Here is a 19,452-nt window from a genome sequence, read left to right as displayed (position 1 = left end):
TCCAGAGATTAATATTCATCCATATTCTTTGTAGATGTAGTTCGTTACGTATGCAGCGTGTTGAACACTTTAATATGGTTGTTGAGGATATACGCTATCAAATAGCACTATTTGGACATTGCTGGTTTTATCAAGGACATTGGCATTTTGTAGAGCATAAATAAATTTTTATTTGATTTTTGCATAAAATTTGATAAATTTTATTCAATTATTCATCAATTTTACATTTTATTAATTTGGTAAATATGAAAATTTTTGCATAATTGATTCCAGGATGATGAGTATATTGAGCTGCATAGAAACTTTTCACTTATTTCGCTCAGATAAAAAGAAGGAAGCTGATGATAGGGCTTTTGGTATCGGGAATTGGTAGACGGAAGCCAGCGATAGAGCCAGCTTTAGGAGACATCTAAGAAAGGTCATGGATGGCAATCGATCTGTACGACCAAAGAAGTATGTAAGTTAATATGGGAGGGGGAAGGAGAGGTGATCAGGAAAGAGAGGGCAGCAGAAGAGACGAGGATTAGAGTGAGAGGAAGACAAGGGTCCATTATTCTATAACACAATAAGTGAGCAGTCCCAAATCCGATCCGTAGTTATTATGTAGTTTAGTAGATTCTGTTGATCTTAACACGTCACTGACGATTTGAATCCGTAAAATTCAATAGCAACATTTTCTATAAAATAAATATAAAATATACATAAAAAATACTTAAAATAAATCCACTATCCCTAACAGGCAAAGCGACTGCTTTCAGCTACCATACTGGTATATCTGTACCCTGAAAGCATGTCTCTTTGTCTGTTCCGGTAAACTCAAACTTACTTTTATCATCAAAGTCATAAACCTTAACACCAGCATCAAGTGCATTCTTAACATCATGGACCTTCATTGCTTTTACGTCAACACAATATGTCTTGCGATCCTTAAAATCATTGTAATAAATGATAGCAATAGTCTTTGACTTCCTTTCTTCGACTTGCTGTTTAAAAAAATATGAAAAATGGAACAGGATTAGTATTGTAGGAACTTAGAATGATGTGTCGGGCTTATGATTAGACATATGGATATTTCAGGTACATGAACAAAAGGGAAATAGGCTTAAAAGTTGTAAGGGTAAGGGAAGGAGAGGTAGGGAATGGAAGGGAATGGAAGGGAATGGAAGGGAATGGAAGGGAATGGAAGGGAATGGAAGGGAATGGAAGGTAATGGAAGGGAATGGAAGGGAATGGAAGGGAATGGAAGGGAATGGAAGGGAATGGAAGGGAATGGAAGGGAATGGAAGGGAATGGAAGGGAATGGAAGGGAATGGAAGGGAATGGAAGGGAATGGAAGGGAATGGAAGGGAATGGAAGGGAATGGAAGGGAATGGAAGGGAATGGAAGGGAATGGAAGGGAATGGAAGGGAATGGAAGGGAATGGAAGGGAATGGAAGGGAATGGAAGGGAATGGAAGGGAATGGAAGGGAATGGAAGGGAATGGAAGGGAAGGGAGGTGAGGTAGGGAAGGGAGGTGAGGTAGGTAAGGGAGGTAGGCGACTGTCTATCTATCTGACTTTATATCTACATAAGGAAGCTGAAATTGGATATCAATTACCTTAATATCCTGTCTTTGTTTTTTCTCATCCACAATGCCACCATAGATGTATCCACTCGGAAACTCAACCTCATACACAACATTCAAGATTGAGTCTTTTTCTTGATCTGTTGAATTATAAGATGCACAAACAGTAACAATTTTCTCATTTTGTGTATTTGATGTGCTTGGTGTTACAGTGACCGTAAATAGATCAATCATTGTAGCTTCTGTGATGATTATTTCGTCAACTCTTGTGACTGAACAAAATCCAGTTCCATCTACGGTCACGTCAAGCGATAATGTATTTGGAATGAATGGAATTTCTTCATAATTATTATTCCTTTTGTCAAACTTTAAACTCTTAAGAGGCTTATTGTCACTTTTTAAAGTAACCTCAAAATTTGTAAAATCAACACCGAGGGCAACTGCAGCATCAGCAATCGGTTCCGATAAAATAGCTGTATTATATGTATATCCTTGATACATATAAAAGTTGTACTCCTTAATCATCCAATATATCAACGGCATTGCTTTGCCAATATCATCCAATGTTAAATAAGCCATAGCTGCATATGCTGTATGTCTCATGTCACAATTTGAACTACTTCTTTCAATTTTAAAGCATCTTTTATTGCCACCATAGTCAATCATGACTTCTTCTATACCGTCAAGGAAATCCTTTGCTGTATCAATTGCTGCACCGTCTTCCTTGTTTAGTGCATAAGCATATGCTGCAATTGATTTACCTTCAATATCGACTAGATTTCGAATACTTTTACTATCCAAATATTTAAATGCTTTATCAATAACATCCTGGTAGCTATTTGTGACAAACTTTTTAGCTTTAAGGAATGAGATAAGGACGTATGCTGTCTGGAAGTATGTTCTGGTGTCCTTTCTCTTTGTATCGTCACTGAAACTTGGAAAATTGCCAAAATTTTCAAAATTTCCATCGTCAGTTTGCTGCTTTTTAAGCTTATCAAGTTCCTTCTCAATTGTTGGTATGTCTGCATTTATAAGTTGTAGTTCCATTGCTGGAACAACAGCATCAATAAAATAGGATATGTAGCCAGTTTTATCTTCGTAATTCTAAAATTAGGAAGAAGATTATTAGTTTGAGGAGTCATGAGGCTAAATGGAAGCTAAGCTGTTAGTTCCCTTACTAGAAATGGTTGATTTGGATAGGTTTAATTGGAACAGACCAATCCTACATCCCTACATCCCCTAAAAAGCAAAGAGCATGCTTTCATGGTACACAGAAATGCTACTACGGTACCTAAAAGCAGTCTCTTTGCTTGTTAGGGATCCTAGTCCCTACGACTAATTTAGGTTTATTATCTATAGACCCTAATTGACTACAGACTAATTACCACCAAACACACCGATGACCCATCCAGTAATTCATCAACACAACTGATCATCAAAACCAAAAAAACATCTCCAACTTACATAACGCTTTCCACGTGCATCCCAAACTGCCTGATATTGCTGACGAAAATAGTCTTTATTTACAGCCTTCTTCTTAGTCTGGAAATATTTGTAAACTTGTACATTTCCTTTCAGCTTTGATGTTCTCTGTTCAAGACAGTCTCCTGAGTAGATTCTAAAATTAATTGAAGTTTTTGATTAGGATCAATATTTTGAGGTATATCATGCAGGGAGCATAGTCATGAGAATCTATTGGATTAATATCTAAGCCAGTGGTGGGCAACCTGTGTGTCTCGGTACACTTGTAAGCCGGCAACACTATATGGAAATGCCATCGATGGTTTCGATCAGAGTTGCAAAACAGGTGCCTGTGACAGGCAAAAACCGTACAAATTCATGATAATTCTTGATAATGTTTTGCAACTCTGGTTTCGATCGAAGCTTATTACCAAGTTGTGCCACAAAAATTATAAGGTTGCCCACCATTGCTCTATATAATGATTAAGAGATTAGTCTTTGATGGGAATCGACGTTGATACAGTACTGATTAGCACCATGAGTACACTTTGGTGTATCATTGTACGGTCCTGTTCCGTGATACGTTCCGCGATACGTGTCGTACTGTATCGTGTCGTACAGTACCGTGTCGTACTGTTGTCCATGTACTGTATCGTGTCGTCCTGTACCGTGTCGTACTGTACCGTGTCGAACTGTATCGTGTCGTACTGTACCGTGTCGTACTGTATCGTGTCGTACTGTATCGTGTCGTACTGTATCGTGTCGTACTGTATCGTGTCGTACTGTATCGTGTCGTACTGTATCATGTCGTGCTGTACCGTGTCGTACTGTATCGTGTCGTACTGTATCGTGTCGTACTGTATCGTGTCGTACTGTATCGTGTCGTACTGTATCGTGTCGTACTGTTCCGTGTCGTACTGTATCGTGTCGTACTGTATCGTGTCGTACTGTATCGTGTCATACTGTATCGTGTCGTACTGTACCGTGTCGTACTGTATCGTGTCGTACTGTATCGTGTCGTACTGTATCGTGTTGTGCAATACTTACTCAAATCCAGAATTAAGATTGATAATATCAGTCAAGAAGTCTCCACTAACAATACAGTAATTTGAATTAACATTTGTCGAATTTGCAATTTCGTCATTCTTCCTTTCACCCTTAACAACAAACGTGCGAACATCAGTCCTGAATCTTCTAATACCAACTGGCTCAATTCTCAATCTTTTCTGTAATCCATCTTTGTATGATTTACCGGAACTGTCTGTTGCGGTCGCAATAGCAATGACTTTTTTTGACTTTACTTTGTTACTTCTGTCATTTTCATCATTTGGATTTGATCGGATATAGAATGACACTTTCTTCATGCCCATTCCGTCGACTTTGACATTTTGAACGACTTGCGCTAAATTTTTGTATTTTGGACTGCAAACTTGACCCTTTTTCTCATATTCAACAAATTGGAACTGCTTAGAATGTTCATTTTTAAGTGTGACTTTAACGTCCAATGGCTTATTGCCATCGACATAATTAAACACCAGCACATCAACACGTAAGACTTCCTTGTATCGAATTGAGTACGGCAATGATACTTTGATGAAAAATTCATTCTTAACTGCCAATTCTTGTGGTTCAATGACTGCAAGTCCACTACCTTGATTTACTGAGAATGCTGTTATATGCCATGATGTTATCGTGTCTGGAACTTTATAGGTTTTGGTCGTTTTTGTGTCTTCAACTTCAATCGATTCAAATATCCACGTTTCTGGAAATTCTTGACGCATCAAGTCATCCTCAGTTGTTTCATGCTCTATAGTTGGTTCCGATCCATCACCATCATCATCATCATCATCTATTTCAACATTTTCATCAGTATTTTCATCGTCATCACTTGATACAAATGTATCTGATGTTTGTTCCTCAATTTTAACACGTCCACTTTCAACACGTTTAATTTCGTCGGCTGTACAGTCATGCCATGATGTCATGTCATCTAATATGACTTCGGATTGTCCAGTATATGCTGACAATTCTTTAACGATATCATCTTTACTGACGTCATTGCCATCTCTTAAGAATTTGAGACTTTTGTCGATTGCTAATAAGTAAATTGTTGATTCCTCTTCTGTACCAAATGTCATTGTTACATATTTTTTGACATTTGATACAGTGCTTGACATGTTCATGGTTAGCTAAAATGGAATGAAAGTTTGATTAATAATTTTGTGTCTAAATAGCATTAATTGGTTAATTAAATCAAGCCTGCGCATCTAAAATGCGAGAAATGATGGTCTGCGCATCTGAAGCGCAGAAAATGCAAGCCTACGCGTCTAAAATTAGCAAAATGTAGGCTTGCTCACCTAAAGTGCAGAAAATGCAAGCCTACGAATTTAAAATACGGGAAATGTAGGATTGCGCATATAAAATGCAGGCATACGCATCTAAAATGTAGGAAATGTAGGCATGTGTATCTACAATTAAGCAAACGTAGGCCTGCGCATCTTAAGTGCAATAATATTTAATCCTACGCATCTAAAATACAAAACAATGTAGGCCTGCGCATCTAAATAGCAGTTAAGATTGTCCTGCGCATTAAAAACACAAGGAACGCAGGTTTGCGCATTTAAAATGCTGTATATGTTTGCCTGCTCATCAAAAAATGCAGTAAAAGTTTACTTGCGCATCTACAGTTCAGAAAATGAAAGCATGCGCATCTTTAGTGCAGGAAATGTCATAATTACGCTTCCCAGGTGCTTGATTTTTGATTGTAATCCTTACAAACTATTAAAATTCATCCTCAACTCACATAATTCGTCCCTAATGATTCCGTCTCAATGCTAACGCTTCCATGCTCATTAATATTCTTGTCCCTAATATGAAAGACTTCGACTGTAAAACTTGGCATCATTTCAGCAGTTATTGATAGCGTAAAACTACATGCCGTATTGTCATTGCAGCTCACAACCTTATTTTTTAAGACTCCAAATTTCGTCACAATACTAACAAGAACTTGCTCCATTCTGTAGGCACTGCTTGCAAATATTTCAACGTCCTCTCCGTAGACTGGTCTAAAAAGTAAAAGGGAGAATTTTTGGTAATTATTAAATTAGATTAGACTATAATTTTATTTTTCGTGGGACATCCTGGTAATAGGCATGGACCGAAACAGCACACGGTACACAATGCCACGGTCGAGGCACATTAGTATGTCGCCGCACACAAGTTGCCAACCAGATCCCTTCCAAAAGCAACTATCACGAGCAGCACAAAACGATTAATCCAAAATTCGGTTCCAGGCTGATGTGACTCTGGCTTGTTGACAGATTCCGAATAGGTCCGGATTCATGGCTCTGGATTAGTGCCAGATTCGATATAAATCCCAGAGTCACACCAGCCAGGTGTCGAATTTTGGATCGATTAAGGCTAAAGTTCGTCGTTGTTAGTTCCAGTCCGATTCTCTATCGTTGAGTCTCATAGCGTTTGGTTTAAGGATGGCGACTTGCTAGGTCAACGCATCCTGTATTAACCCTGGGTCTAGTATGGCTGATCCCTACAATGTGATGCTTGGACTGATGGTCTCTACTAGGAGAAAATGAAGTTGGTACTTGGTATGGTTAGGCTAAGTGCAGTACGTGACTGTATATGTTCCGAATTCGCACACCTTACGGAGACCAATGAAGTTCATGGATCACAGTTGATCTGTCCGTTATTGCGTAACGCTCTTAAGAGAATGTAGGTCCAAATGTGAATATTTAATGTTTTGAACGGTCCTTAATCTGATTTTATAGAAGGCAAGTGATCACGTGGGCACCTCAAGAGCTCATGGAGGGATGCTGTCGATAGCTATGGTAATGCACATGCCATCGGTAATTGATGAGCGATAGAGTCAGCTTCAGACGCAAAATAAGGGAGGCCATGGATCCATGTTGATCGGTGTGACCAGCAAAGTAAGTAAGTACGGACCCTAATTGACCTGTGCCACTCATGTACCTAACAACCCTAATCCTAAAACATCCAATTAAATCCAATTCAACTTACTTTTTAGGTTTATACTCAAGAATCATTGAATTTCGTGTCTGCTCAACTTTAGCCATCGTCAATCTCTTCCTATATGTTTTACTGCTTATGAATTTACATTCAATGTCAAATGTCTCAACATCAAGTGGAACAATCACTTCACTATTAGCCACACCATCGTCTAATTTCGGATTCAAGTTCATCGATGTTCTCTTCCCGCCTTTATGGCTGTATGTAATTTTAACGGATACAGGCTCTTCGGATATAAACTTATCGCCATTCCATTTCTTAGCAAATACTTTAAGGTTGAATGGCAAGCCTGGTGTGTAGGTATTTGAATGTACTGTCTTAATGGACATCGCTTCTGAATCATGGACACTAAAAAGTGTTGATTTAATAACTTCTGTGTCTGTTTCTGGTTCCGTAAATGTCACCGTTGCCTTAAAGTTCATCACACTTGCCAGGTAGACCTTTAAATCCTCTCGGATATTCAACGTTACTGTATGGATTCCTGTGATGCCTGGATAGTTCCTTGTGAAGCATACTGCATTGTCAGATGTGTCATAAATGGTCAGCACAGCATTTCCAGCAACATATTCACCAAATGAGTATTTGGCACCAAATGATATGATTAATTTGTGATTTTTCAGGTAGTGCTTTGATGATGTGTCGACTTTTAATGCAAATAAAGGCAAGACATACTTTTGGACAGGAAATATCTTTGATGCTTGATATTTGGTCTGTTTTTCAACTATAACTGTCATTTTCCAGTCACCAAGTAATGTATGATCACTCAAATTGAATGTACTTATGTACGTACCAAGGTTCATATCTTCAAGATCACCAAATTCATACATAGGTCGATCATATGGATCAGTTATTGTAATATTGATGTTATTCATCTGATATGGAATCAATTGTTTGTCCACAACAATTATACGGAACTGTACAACATCACCAGGCTTGTAGATTGGCTTATTAAATTGTATAAAGATGTAAAATCGTGGATATTCAACCTTTATGCTTCTCACTTGTGTATTGCATTGCTTAACGGCATTTCCATGAATTTTCTTCTCACGATAAAGTGTTGTTGTTAAATTTACGGATTTCCTACTTCCAAATTTAGAGATGTCATACTGAAATGCTTTAGTTCCTTCATTAACAAGTGAATAGGTCGTGTTTAAGGTGTGAAATTGTACTGCAACCTCTGCTGGATCTTCAAGGTCAAACACCTTAATAAGTGTGTTGTAAGGCTGTCCTTCGTGAGTAACTTTTGGGACGAGAACGCCAACAAGTCTAGAATAGAGAATAATTTAGGATTATTAGATATTGTCAAGGTCCTGGGTTGGATATGTTGATAAGGACACTAAAGTTCTCAATAACCCGAATTGACAGACGTTATCGAAAGATTGAACTGTCTACAGACGTTATTTAAATGCGGCTATTTGCCCCTTTGTACCTCAATAGAGGGATTAAGTACAATTGGGTAGCATCAAGCTATATTAGAAGATATAAGAAAGTTTCCATCGAAGTGGACAAAATTCCTAATATTAAGACTATTAAGACAGCAATACAAGCTTATTATGCTGCCGTTGATTGAAATCCGAAAAAAACCGCAATAAAAACGTCATCTGAAGCTCAAAAAGCTGTTTTGAACAATTATAGTGATAAGGAAATGATAACTGCTAGCTTACAGACTAGCAGAGCTTGCAAGTGGTTCGGATCCCACTATAAACTGTAGGTCTAAAGGGTGTGGTACAAAAAATTTAAATCGCAGGATCTCCAGCTCATAAGGCTGGGTCCTTCAGACATTATATATATATATATACATATATATCCAATTGGCAATAAATTAGACTAAATACGACAGAATTGCCAGGATTTTGGGAGTTCGGACACCAAAAATCCAAGAAGTCGCATTTTTGAAAAAAAAAAAAATGACGCATAACTTCACTTTGATCGACTGACTGGCTGGCTGAGGTATAAGATCTTAGCAAGCAGACATAATTAAGAGCTCGAGTTAGAAGCAATAGCTTAGTATTATGTTACTGAGTTATTTTTCTTTGATCGATTAACTTAAATCGATTAACAGACTAAGTATATATTCGGCTCGGAAAGGACAATTTTTGAAAATCCGGTATTGATTCGGTAATGATCCGGTATGATCAGGGTCAAGTCGGTCTAGATTCAGATTTTTGGCCATTTCTACGCCGTGAGTCTTTCGGGTGATTTGTTCACTTCTGGCTGCATTTCTTAATAAAATTGTACAAATCACTAGCCCACCCCCCTCTGCCCAACTTAGTAAGGGCCAAACGATCACTCAAGAATTTTAACATTCATCAAATCTTATAAACGGGGATTTTTTTTTTAATTCTTTCTAAATCCACTCGGTACTTACTCATCACACTCAACAATCACAAAATTCCAAGCGATAAGCGAAAAAAATAAGCTTAGTAAGAACTTCATCTCCTTACTCGTAGAGATGTCGCGGTAAACTAATATGAAGCATCGTATTTAAATGTATTATTTAAAATTAAATCCACTCTCTCCAAAAAAAATCACGAATTCTCATTTTGATGAAATTAAGCTACGCCCCGTACATAAGGCTACAATACTCAATCTGAGTAAGGTGGGGGACATTTTGAGAAATTGAAATTAATCATATAAAATAAGACTTTAATCAATTTTTGGTTTTAGTTTACTTTAAATCATCTAAAGTATAATCAAAATGAATGTGAGAATTTGTGTCGTGTTTCTTGCGTTTGTCGTCGTTTGGACGTCAGCGGAGTCAGAATTTGATGATCGAAGACAAACTTTTGATAATTGGTATGGAGAAATTTTGGAAAAGTATCAAATTCTTGCCCAAAAACATTCAATCAACAATGAGATGAATACTGTTCTTACAAAACAAAGAAAAGACTGCTTAATCAATAAAGTTGACTATTATAACATAAAAACTAAAGAATTGAATTATCCAGAAGCAATAATCTTAATCTATGGAGCAGCTACAGAGTGCATAACTGGCACCACAAAAAAAACAACAACATGGAGTGAATTGATCGGTAGTATAACTGATTCTTACCATCAAACATTTAAAAGTGAACATATTGAATGCTTCAAGAAGGAGTTACAGGTCTTAAATCCAGACTCTCCTTTAATAAAGTTCAATTTTGCCGTTGAATCGATGAAACTTGATAGTAAAACGTGTGCAGAAATAGTTGATATGGAAGGACTCGAGGAATTTTATGGAAATTTGGAACAACAATTTGATAGTTTAACATGTATTGACAACTTCAAAACTGAAGTAAAGAAGATATTAGTAACCTTTGTAGTTTTATCAGATCCAAATCCAAATTTTCAAGAAGGTTTTAAAGGTTTTGAAATAAAACGATTAGCAGAGAAGGTGCAGGAAATGTTGACAAAGGCTTTTACTTGTGTAAAGAAAAAAGTTATGTCTAAATGAGCGGATCTGCAGTCATTGACCATGTCTTAATATGAATTGTAATAACAGAAAATAATAAAAAATATTTTTTGTTTTAAAATATAAAATTCTTAATTTATTAAACTTTTATTATACTTATTTATTAACTTCCTTGACTATTCATCATCTTTGACCTTCAGCTGATAATGGAAGCTTTGGGTTTTTTGGATGAGGAGCCGCTCACATGACGTGACATCTTTAATTCATATATTTCATAATTTAATAAATTTTATAGGACTAAACTAGGGTGACCATCTGATGTATTCTTGACGGGTGCCGACGGGAGATTTTTCTTAATATTTCGCTATAAGTCAACATACTTTTTGAAGACAATAGATTCACAACTCTGCACAAAGCATGACCCTGAGTTTATCACTACAATCTACCCAACCATAAATTGTGTATCACGTATAATACAAACCGAATTGACTTGAGTAGAATAGCGATTAAGCACTCAAAATCAACTAGACTTTCCATGGAATTGAGTCCGGGTCGTTAGGAAAGCCAATACTAACCCAGACGTTTAAGGTTCGATTTCCGTAGGGTGGCCAGAGGATTTTCGCAAAAAATCGGGACACTTCTAAGTTTAGCACTATTGGCATAATTTTTGACTATGGTTTTTATGCAGAAAATGATTGAAATTTAAAAAAAAAAATATATTTTCAGTCCTGGGCTTGAACCCGGACCTTCTGAAGGAAAATTTTCAATATTCAATTCCAATATTTGTATGAAGTTTTGGACTTTTTGAAAAAACAGGACATTTTGAGGCTTTGTCGGGATACAGCAGCATGGTTGAAAAGTACAGCAGCGTCCCGGCAAAATGCTCTGATTAAAACAATTTTAACAATTTTTGTAACTTTACAGCTTTTTATTTTAAAATTTATTTAAATTTAATTCATACAAAAATTCAAAAATTTCATAAAAGTCAAATTCTTGTATATAAAATATCAAACAATTTATTTCCCGTCGGCAATTCCAAAATTCCACTTCTTAATCCTCAATTCAAGTTGTAGAAAACAATCGCCATATTTTCTGTGAATAAAAGTCATAACAAAATTAAAGTCTATCCAATTTATCACCAATAAAACTTACGTTTATCATTAAAGTTGTAGACTCTAACTCCAGAATCTTTAGCATTCTTAACCTCAAATGCTTTCTTAACCTGAATTTCAACACAATAGTCCTTTAATTGATTAAATTCATTAAAGTAAATTATGACTCGTGATGCTTTCTGTCTTTGTTGGACCATCTGGAAAAAGAATGGAAATATTTGGGTTGAAAATTAGACAAAAGATCAAAAACAGGATAGCGTCATTGCCCCTTGTTGCTGTAAATATAAATTACATCCATAAATCACCCAACTCACCTTAATATCATGAGCTCTAACTTCAAAATCCACAATATTTAGATAGATATATCCACTAGGCATCTCCACATCATAAATGACTTCATACAATGTTGCCATACTTATATCACCATGTGGATTATAAACAGCACAAACCTTAATAGTTTTCTCATTGGAACTAAGTCTTTTACTTGATGTTTTAACAGTAACTTGAAAATCTGGCGTAGTTTTGCCAATTGTGACTGTTTTCTCGATGATTGTTGTGATTGAACAGAATCCATATCCACTGATTGTCATGTCCGCTGTCAATGAGTATTCAGGAAAGTCAACTGTGACTGGTTGTGCAATGTTCTTCTGTTCAATGTTGACGACTTGATTGAAATTAGCTTCATTTTTGAATACTACTGTAAAGTTAGTTCCATGTGATCTCCTGGAACTGGCAAGCTTAGCAATTGCTTCCGTTGCGATGGCATACGAGTGCGTATTTGAGTAATATTTATTTAAATTATGGAACTCAAGTAGCCAGTTGATTAATGGTTTTGCAGACTGTATCTTATTCATTGTAAAGTATGCAATAGCTGCATATGATGTGTGCCTGATGTTGCACTTCTTGTGACTGCTTGATATCTTTAAGCATCTTTGGTTGTCATTGACTTGAAATTTGTCTTTTTCAATTTCGTTGAGTAGATTTTGTGCCTGATCATGATGTCCATTAAGTGCATAGACATATGCAGCTATGGATAGTCCTTCATTGTCAGTATGAAGTCTATTTCGTGGATTATTGAGATATTCAAAGCCTTTATTGATCACATCCTCATAACTTTTTGTAATAAATCCTTTAAATTTCAAAAATGAAACCAGCACAAATGATGTTTGGAAGTACTGTGCTGTCTCTTCACGGTCGGTGTCTAAAAATTCAGGAAAACTTCCAAAATCCTTAAAATGTCCATCTTCTGTTTGTTGATTTTTAAGTGCATCAAGTTCCTTTCGAATGATTCGTTTGTTCACTGGAAGTGCTCCCATTTCCATAGCGGATGCGATGGCCTCAGCAAAATATGCTCGGTAACCAGATGGTGCACCAAGTCTCTGGAAGAATTGGAATGAGAAATAGTTGGAATGATTAGAATTGAATTATTGTGAATCTAGAGAGACAATGAGAGACACTGAGAGACACTGAGAGACACTGAGAGACACTGAGAGACACTGAGAGACACTGAGAGAGACTGAGAGACACTGAGAGAGACTGAGAGAGACTGAGAGACACTGAGAGAGACTGAGAGAGACTGAGAGACACTGAGAGACACTGAGAGACACTGAGAGACACTGAGAGACACTGAGAGACACTGAGAGACACTGAGAGACCCTGAGAGACACTGAGAGACACTGAGAGACACTGAGAGACACTGAGAGACACTGAGAGAGACTGAGAGACACTGAGAGAGACTGAGAGAGACTGAGAGACACTGAGAGAGACTGAGAGACACTGAGAGACACTGAGAGACACTGAGAGAGTCACTGAGAACTTTATCCTAAATAACTCACCCATCTTCCAGTTTGTTGCTTCAACAATGACTGATAGTAGTCACTAAAACTGGTTGTTGCTGGTCTATTACTTGTTGACATCATATATCGAAAATATTCAACATTTCCTTTCAATTTTGATGTCTTTTGCTCGAGTCCATCTGTTGGATAGAATCTAGAAATACAGTTAAAATTTGGTTACTAAGATTAGATTTTGGTATATGTCGAAAGGGGGGCTGTTCAATAGTTATGTAACGCTTTTAGAGGGAGATGTTACGTAATTTTTGAATGTTCCCACAATTAGGATGCAAAGCTCATATTTTGATCAATTTTAATGAACCTACAATGCAGAGTTGACAGAACTTTGAGAGTCTAGACTGAATTAGAGGCATATGCACATTGAATCCATGCCAATTCAGCTCTAATGCCCTAAAATACCCTTAAATAAAGCTCCCCAATCCCCAATACTCACTCAAATCTCGAATTCATATTAATAGTATCCGTCAAATAATCCCCAGCCACAGCAATGCTGACATTTGGATAATCCAAGTCATTTTCTTCCAAATTATCGACACTTCCAAGTGTAAATTGATGACGATGCTCTCGAGTTCCATCAAGTTCATAATTAATATTTACAATTTCATAAACTTTAATTCCAGCTGGCTCAACACGAAGAACCTTTTTGACCAGATCGGTGTAAGTCTTTCCATTTTTGTCCTTTGTCTTTCCATGAACAAATAGTTTCATGGCTCTTGGATATCCCTGACCCTGATTATTGCTGGCTTTTGGTCGAATATAAAATGATACTTTTTTGAGGTTAGAATGTGGAACTGTCACTGTCTTTGATGACTTTTTGACACTACTTGAAGTAATTGTATCTCCATCAAATTCAATAAATTCAAATTCTTTAAGTTCCTGATTGTACAGGTCGACCTTAACATCGATCGACTGCTTTGATGCCAAATAATTGTAGACCAGAATGTCAAGTTGGAATATTTCACCAAACTTAATGGAATAAGGCAGGATTAATTTCATGAAAAATTCATTTTTAACCTTTAGTTCCTTTGTCGGTGCAATTGCCACGCCTGACTCCTCATTAACCGAAAATGCTGATATTACGTACGATGTTATTGTGTCTGGTACTTTAAAGGCTTTTTCTAAGGCTTCATCATCATCCCCAAAGTCCAGTTCCTCAAATATCCAAGTTTCTGGAAAATTGTCTCTCAATAGTCCATCCTCAACTGGATCCACAATTACTTCCGATGCCTCTTCATCCTCATTCAAGTCATTCAAGTCATCATCATCATCCGAATCTTCAGCATATAAAGTATCACCTGTATGACTTGTTGTATTAAATATTCCACTTTGGACACGTTTAATCTCTTCTGCTGTGCATGTCCTCCATGCCTTTAAATTTGTGTAGAATACAATTGATCCATTCTGATAATCAGCAACACTGTTGACAATATCAGATTTTTGGATATCATTTCCTGTCCTTAGGGATAACAAGGCTTTGTCAAAGGCTAACAAATAGATTTTGGAATTATATTTTGTTTCAAATTTCATTTTTATTTGATCACCAGTTTTTACGGTAGTTGATGGTAAGGCGACATTGAGCTGAAAGAATATAGTAAAAGGGGGATTAATGAGGTAATTGTCATTAAGGAAGCATTATTAAGGAAATAGATCCATGTGTGTTTTGGATCATATGATGCTGATTTCTATGATGGTGATAAGGTATGGTATAGCACGGTATACATAGGTACACCAAGTGTTAGGTACATCATGGGTTGGGTACACCACTGGTATTACACTATGGTACACTTAGAATGACATAGGGCTAGATCTGTATCGTATCACAGATGCACCTGGACCGCACCATCATGTTACTATGCCTTACCACTGGTGCACCATTGATACAAGACTGTTGTCCTATTGGCACACCAATGCTGAACCATTGGCACACCACTGTTGTACTAATGACACACCAATGTTTATCTATTGGCACACCACTAGTACACCATTAGCACAGTACATGTACTTTGGCATACCATTTCTATCAGTATACCGTACCAGTGGGGTAGCTTTACCGCATTGTGCCCTACTCAAGGGTCAGACACTCCAAAAGTACAGTACTGTACTTACTGTACTTGTTGGATTTATATGAAAGTATGAAGTACAGTAAGTACAGTACTGTACCACTGAAGTGTCTGACCCTTGGCCCTACTACCACAGAAACAGGTGTAGGAGCAGCTATCGCCGCAGGTAACCAAGAAGAAAAAGGAATTTGGGCACTTTTTGTTATTGCGGCTAAGATAGCTATTGAATCAGGTATACCAACAAACAAGAAGCTGCACAAAGGTGTTATGTAGACAGAATTGATTTAAGGAACGTTCGGAAGTTATGTAACGCTTCCAACTGAGTCATTGAACCACTACCTAACTACCAAACCTTCCCATAATCCACACAACTTACAAAATTATCTCCTATTTCATCCGTAACTAAAACAGTTTCTCCATAGATAATAGTTCGTGTTTCTTGCACATAATATACTCTAATATTTGACTGCGGGATGATATCCTTTGTGATTTTAACAGGAAATTTACAATTCATCTTGAGTTCACAATCAAAATGTTTAGTTTCAGAGATTCCATATCGTGACATTATAATTACGACAATTTTTCCAAGTTTTGTGACACTTTCAACCGTTACTTCAACTTCATCGCCTAGTTTTGGTCTGGAAATTAAGGGAATTATATTTGGAATTGTTAGTTATTGATTGATAATGAATGATGTTGATTAGCCTAGCCTTTCCTACCCTACCCTGGGCTCATTGGCTACCCTGTCATATTCTATCTTAGGTTTCCAAGGACTAGATAGGGTAGGTGGAGAGAATTAAGAAATTCCTGTCTAGCCGGGTTGGATAGAATAGGGAAGAGTAGGGTAGGATAATGTAAAGTAAGGAGTCTTGGGCACTCTGAAGCTGGGGGCGGAAGAGGAGTAGGTGGAGTTTAGGATAGGATCTGTATCCTGGGTAGCCTAGGGCTGGGGTGGAGTTAGGGTAAGTGAATTACACTAGGAAAGTCAAATCTGCCCGAGGATATGGTAGGATGGGATAGTAAAGGAAAAGAAAGGGTAGTATTAGGTTGGATAGGGTATCTTGGGTGTGCTGGGTAACTTAGATTTGAGGCGGATTTAGAGTAGATGGAAAAAAGGATTGGATAGTGTAGAATAAGGCGGAGTTAGAGTAAGGCGTCTGAGTACCCTGAGGCTGGGACGGAGTAAGAGTAGGTTTAGTACACTAGGAAAGTCCTGCCTGTTCGAATAGGAAAGTATATGGTCGAATCTGATAGAATAGGATAGGATAGGATAGTGTAGGGTAGGGTAGGGTCTTCTGGATATCCTAGGGATGGGACAGAGTTAGAGAAGATGGAGTAAAGGAGAGGTCCAGGATCCTGGGTATCCGGAATACTCTAGGTTTAGGATGGAATTAGAGTAGATTGAATAAATGATCTGACAGGGTAGGATAAGGTAAGGTAAGCTATCCTGGATACTCTAAGGTTGAGGTGGAGTTAGAGTAGATGTTGTATAGGATAGGATAGGGTACGATAGAGTAACCCAAGTATGTTAAGAACCCGAGATCATCAATACTTACTTCTTTGGCAAATAAAAGACAGTCATTCCATTTTGTCCGATACCAGCTTCCTTCTTCTCAATTTTCTTGTTATAGCTAATGTCTTGAAACTTAACCTGAATGTTCAGAGCAACTGCATTTTTAGGGGCAATCGAAAAATGTGTCGCATATCCATCAACAATTCCAACACTACCAGGAAAGATTTTTTTCTCATTATTTTCCAGCACATAGGTGAACTTTATGTCGACAATATCGTTACTTTCCAGCACATCACCATTCCATGCGAACACAGCAACCTTAATGTTGAATGGAAGTCCAGCAACAAAATGGGTGTCATGAAGTGGTTCAATTTTAGACTTGGAACTACCATGGATGAAGAACTGAATACTTCTGTTGACACTGTAGCTGCTTTCTGGTTCCGAGAATGTCACAAATGCTTCTAATGGAAGGATTGATGTCGTCGTGACTTTTAGTTCATTTTTGATGCTATAGCTGAGCTTCTGGACGCCCTGAATGTTTTGGAACTGCTTCTTTAGGTATTCCTTGCCACTTTTTGGATCGAGGATAGTCAGCACAGCATCACCACGAACAGACTCGCCAAAAATGTACTGAGCATGAAATGACAATTTTAAATCCTTAGTGACAAGCATGTGCTTAGCTTCTATGGACATGGATATGTCAAATTGCGGCATCACGTACTCTTGGACTGGAAAGACCTTCGCATATTCAAATTGATGCATTTTGTCCACAATAACTCGAATTTTCCAGTCACCAAGGGATGTTTTGGAGCTGATTTTGAATCTGGAGCTGAACACGCCCAAGAAGCTATCGTCAAGATCCTTAAGCTCTTTCATTGGACGATCTAATGGATCTGTGATGTTGATATGGATGTTATTCATGTGATAAGGCTTGAGGTTCCTGTCAATAACCAAAACACGGAACTTGACCTCATCTCCAGGCTTGTAGATTGGCTTGTCCATCTGCACAAATGTGTAGAAATTTCTCTTTTCAGCATCGACTTTAAATGTCCTTGTTGTACACTGCTCAACTGGTATACCACTTTTAGTGACCTTCCGATATAGCGTCATGGTGAGATTAAAGTCTTTTCTAGATCCTGATGACAGCTTTTTTGGAAATGTTATTTGACCTCCTTTACCAGCTTTTAAATCAACTGTCGCATTTTTCTTACGAAATTGAAATGAAGCTTTGTATTTGGATTCTGTCGGTTTGAGTCCGGTTGGTTGGTAATAGAGACTGTAGTCGCCGCCTGGAAAGACTGCTTTTGGTGCCCATACTGTTACGAATCTGAGGAATAAAGAGGATTAATGATGTAGATGTGATTAATGATGATTGAGTTTAGACAATAGTTGGGAGGTCTTCAATGTGGAGGGGTCATCACTGGAGTTCGGATTCCAGTGGTGATGCCATTCAAAAAAAAGTTTCATCGCCTTCATTAAAGTACAGATTTCATTGAAAGCGTGTCCATTCTTTTTGGAAGGTGACTCTAAAGTTGAGGCGCTTTTTTGGAATATTGGGGTCCGGACTCACATAATCCTGTCAACTCGGGTTTAAATAACACTAGTCTACCCTAACCGGCAAAGGATATGCTGTCAAGATACACTATCCCGAGCAGACAAAGAGGGCGATCTCCAAATCAGTGTTATCTAAGAGCAACGCTTACGAGCTTGATCATCTAGCGTATTAAAGATGAGAAAGCACTCGGGAGCCCTTTGTCTGTTAGGGGATGGTCCCTTAAAATGGTCTATTTGTCCGTTAGAGCTAGTTGTTGAGCTTATAGAATAGTTCAATATTATATTCGAATTTTGAATCGAAAATTAATTTAAATTTGAGTCAACATTGAACTCTGGTTTTGAGTCGATGTCTGAGATCAAGCAAAATTGGCAGTTTAAGTCATGTGATCACACAGCGGAGTGGGTAGGCCTCCATTTAGAAGCGGCCAAAATTGGAATGCTCCAAAAAAAGTGGATTATGGCCTGCGAACTAAGGGTTCCCGATGTCGAGACCAAGACCGATACTTCCCTGATAAGCCTCTGTCTAGGCCTCAGTCTCGAGAATTTGTCGAGACTACGGAATACCTTACTGTCACTTCTATCACTCAGAGTGAAGGAAACTGGCTTGATCATGAACATTTCCATCCCATTTTCTATCAAAAAAATCCAACTTCCCGTCGGTAATATGACAAATCTTTAAGTCCACTCACAATTCAACATTCCTCAATCACATCCAATTTACAGGTATAAATCACACAATAAAATAACACAATACTAACCCATCATCACAAAAATAATCTTGAAATTTAAAGAGTATTACACAAAAAATCACAATCAATCTCATTATTCTGTTAACTTTTGAATTAATGAATCACGATGAAATTGCTGTGATTCTTTTCATAATTTTAAATAAGAAACTTC

The 19,452-nt window shown here is 37.5% G+C and overlaps 1 protein-coding gene across 1 annotated transcript; it reads right to left on the bottom strand.

Moving 5' to 3' along the window:
- Window positions 1-171: 171 nt before the first annotated feature.
- Window positions 172-19,427, bottom strand: LOC139096926 (uncharacterized). The gene is made up of 15 exons (XM_070648681.1): window positions 19,311-19,427; window positions 17,042-18,325; window positions 15,862-16,123; window positions 13,859-15,003; window positions 13,408-13,561; window positions 11,887-12,951; window positions 11,613-11,769; window positions 9,438-9,534; window positions 7,061-8,335; window positions 5,829-6,090; window positions 4,073-5,214; window positions 3,029-3,182; window positions 1,598-2,668; window positions 827-983; window positions 172-677 (listed from the first exon to the last, which is right to left on the bottom strand). The coding sequence occupies exons 1-15, from the start codon at window positions 19,373-19,375 to the stop codon at window positions 628-630; spliced, it is 8,340 nt and encodes a 2,779-aa protein (XP_070504782.1). The 5' UTR covers window positions 19,376-19,427; the 3' UTR covers window positions 172-627.
- Between the last annotated feature and the right edge of the window lie 25 nt (window positions 19,428-19,452).

Source organism: Chironomus tepperi, unplaced genomic scaffold (assembly GCF_022539635.2).
Source record: "Chironomus tepperi strain 1889 unplaced genomic scaffold, CSIRO-AGI_Ctep_v1 contig_409, whole genome shotgun sequence".
NCBI lineage: Eukaryota > Metazoa > Arthropoda > Insecta > Diptera > Chironomidae > Chironomus > Chironomus tepperi.
This window is presented reverse-complemented; position numbering and strand designations above follow the sequence as displayed.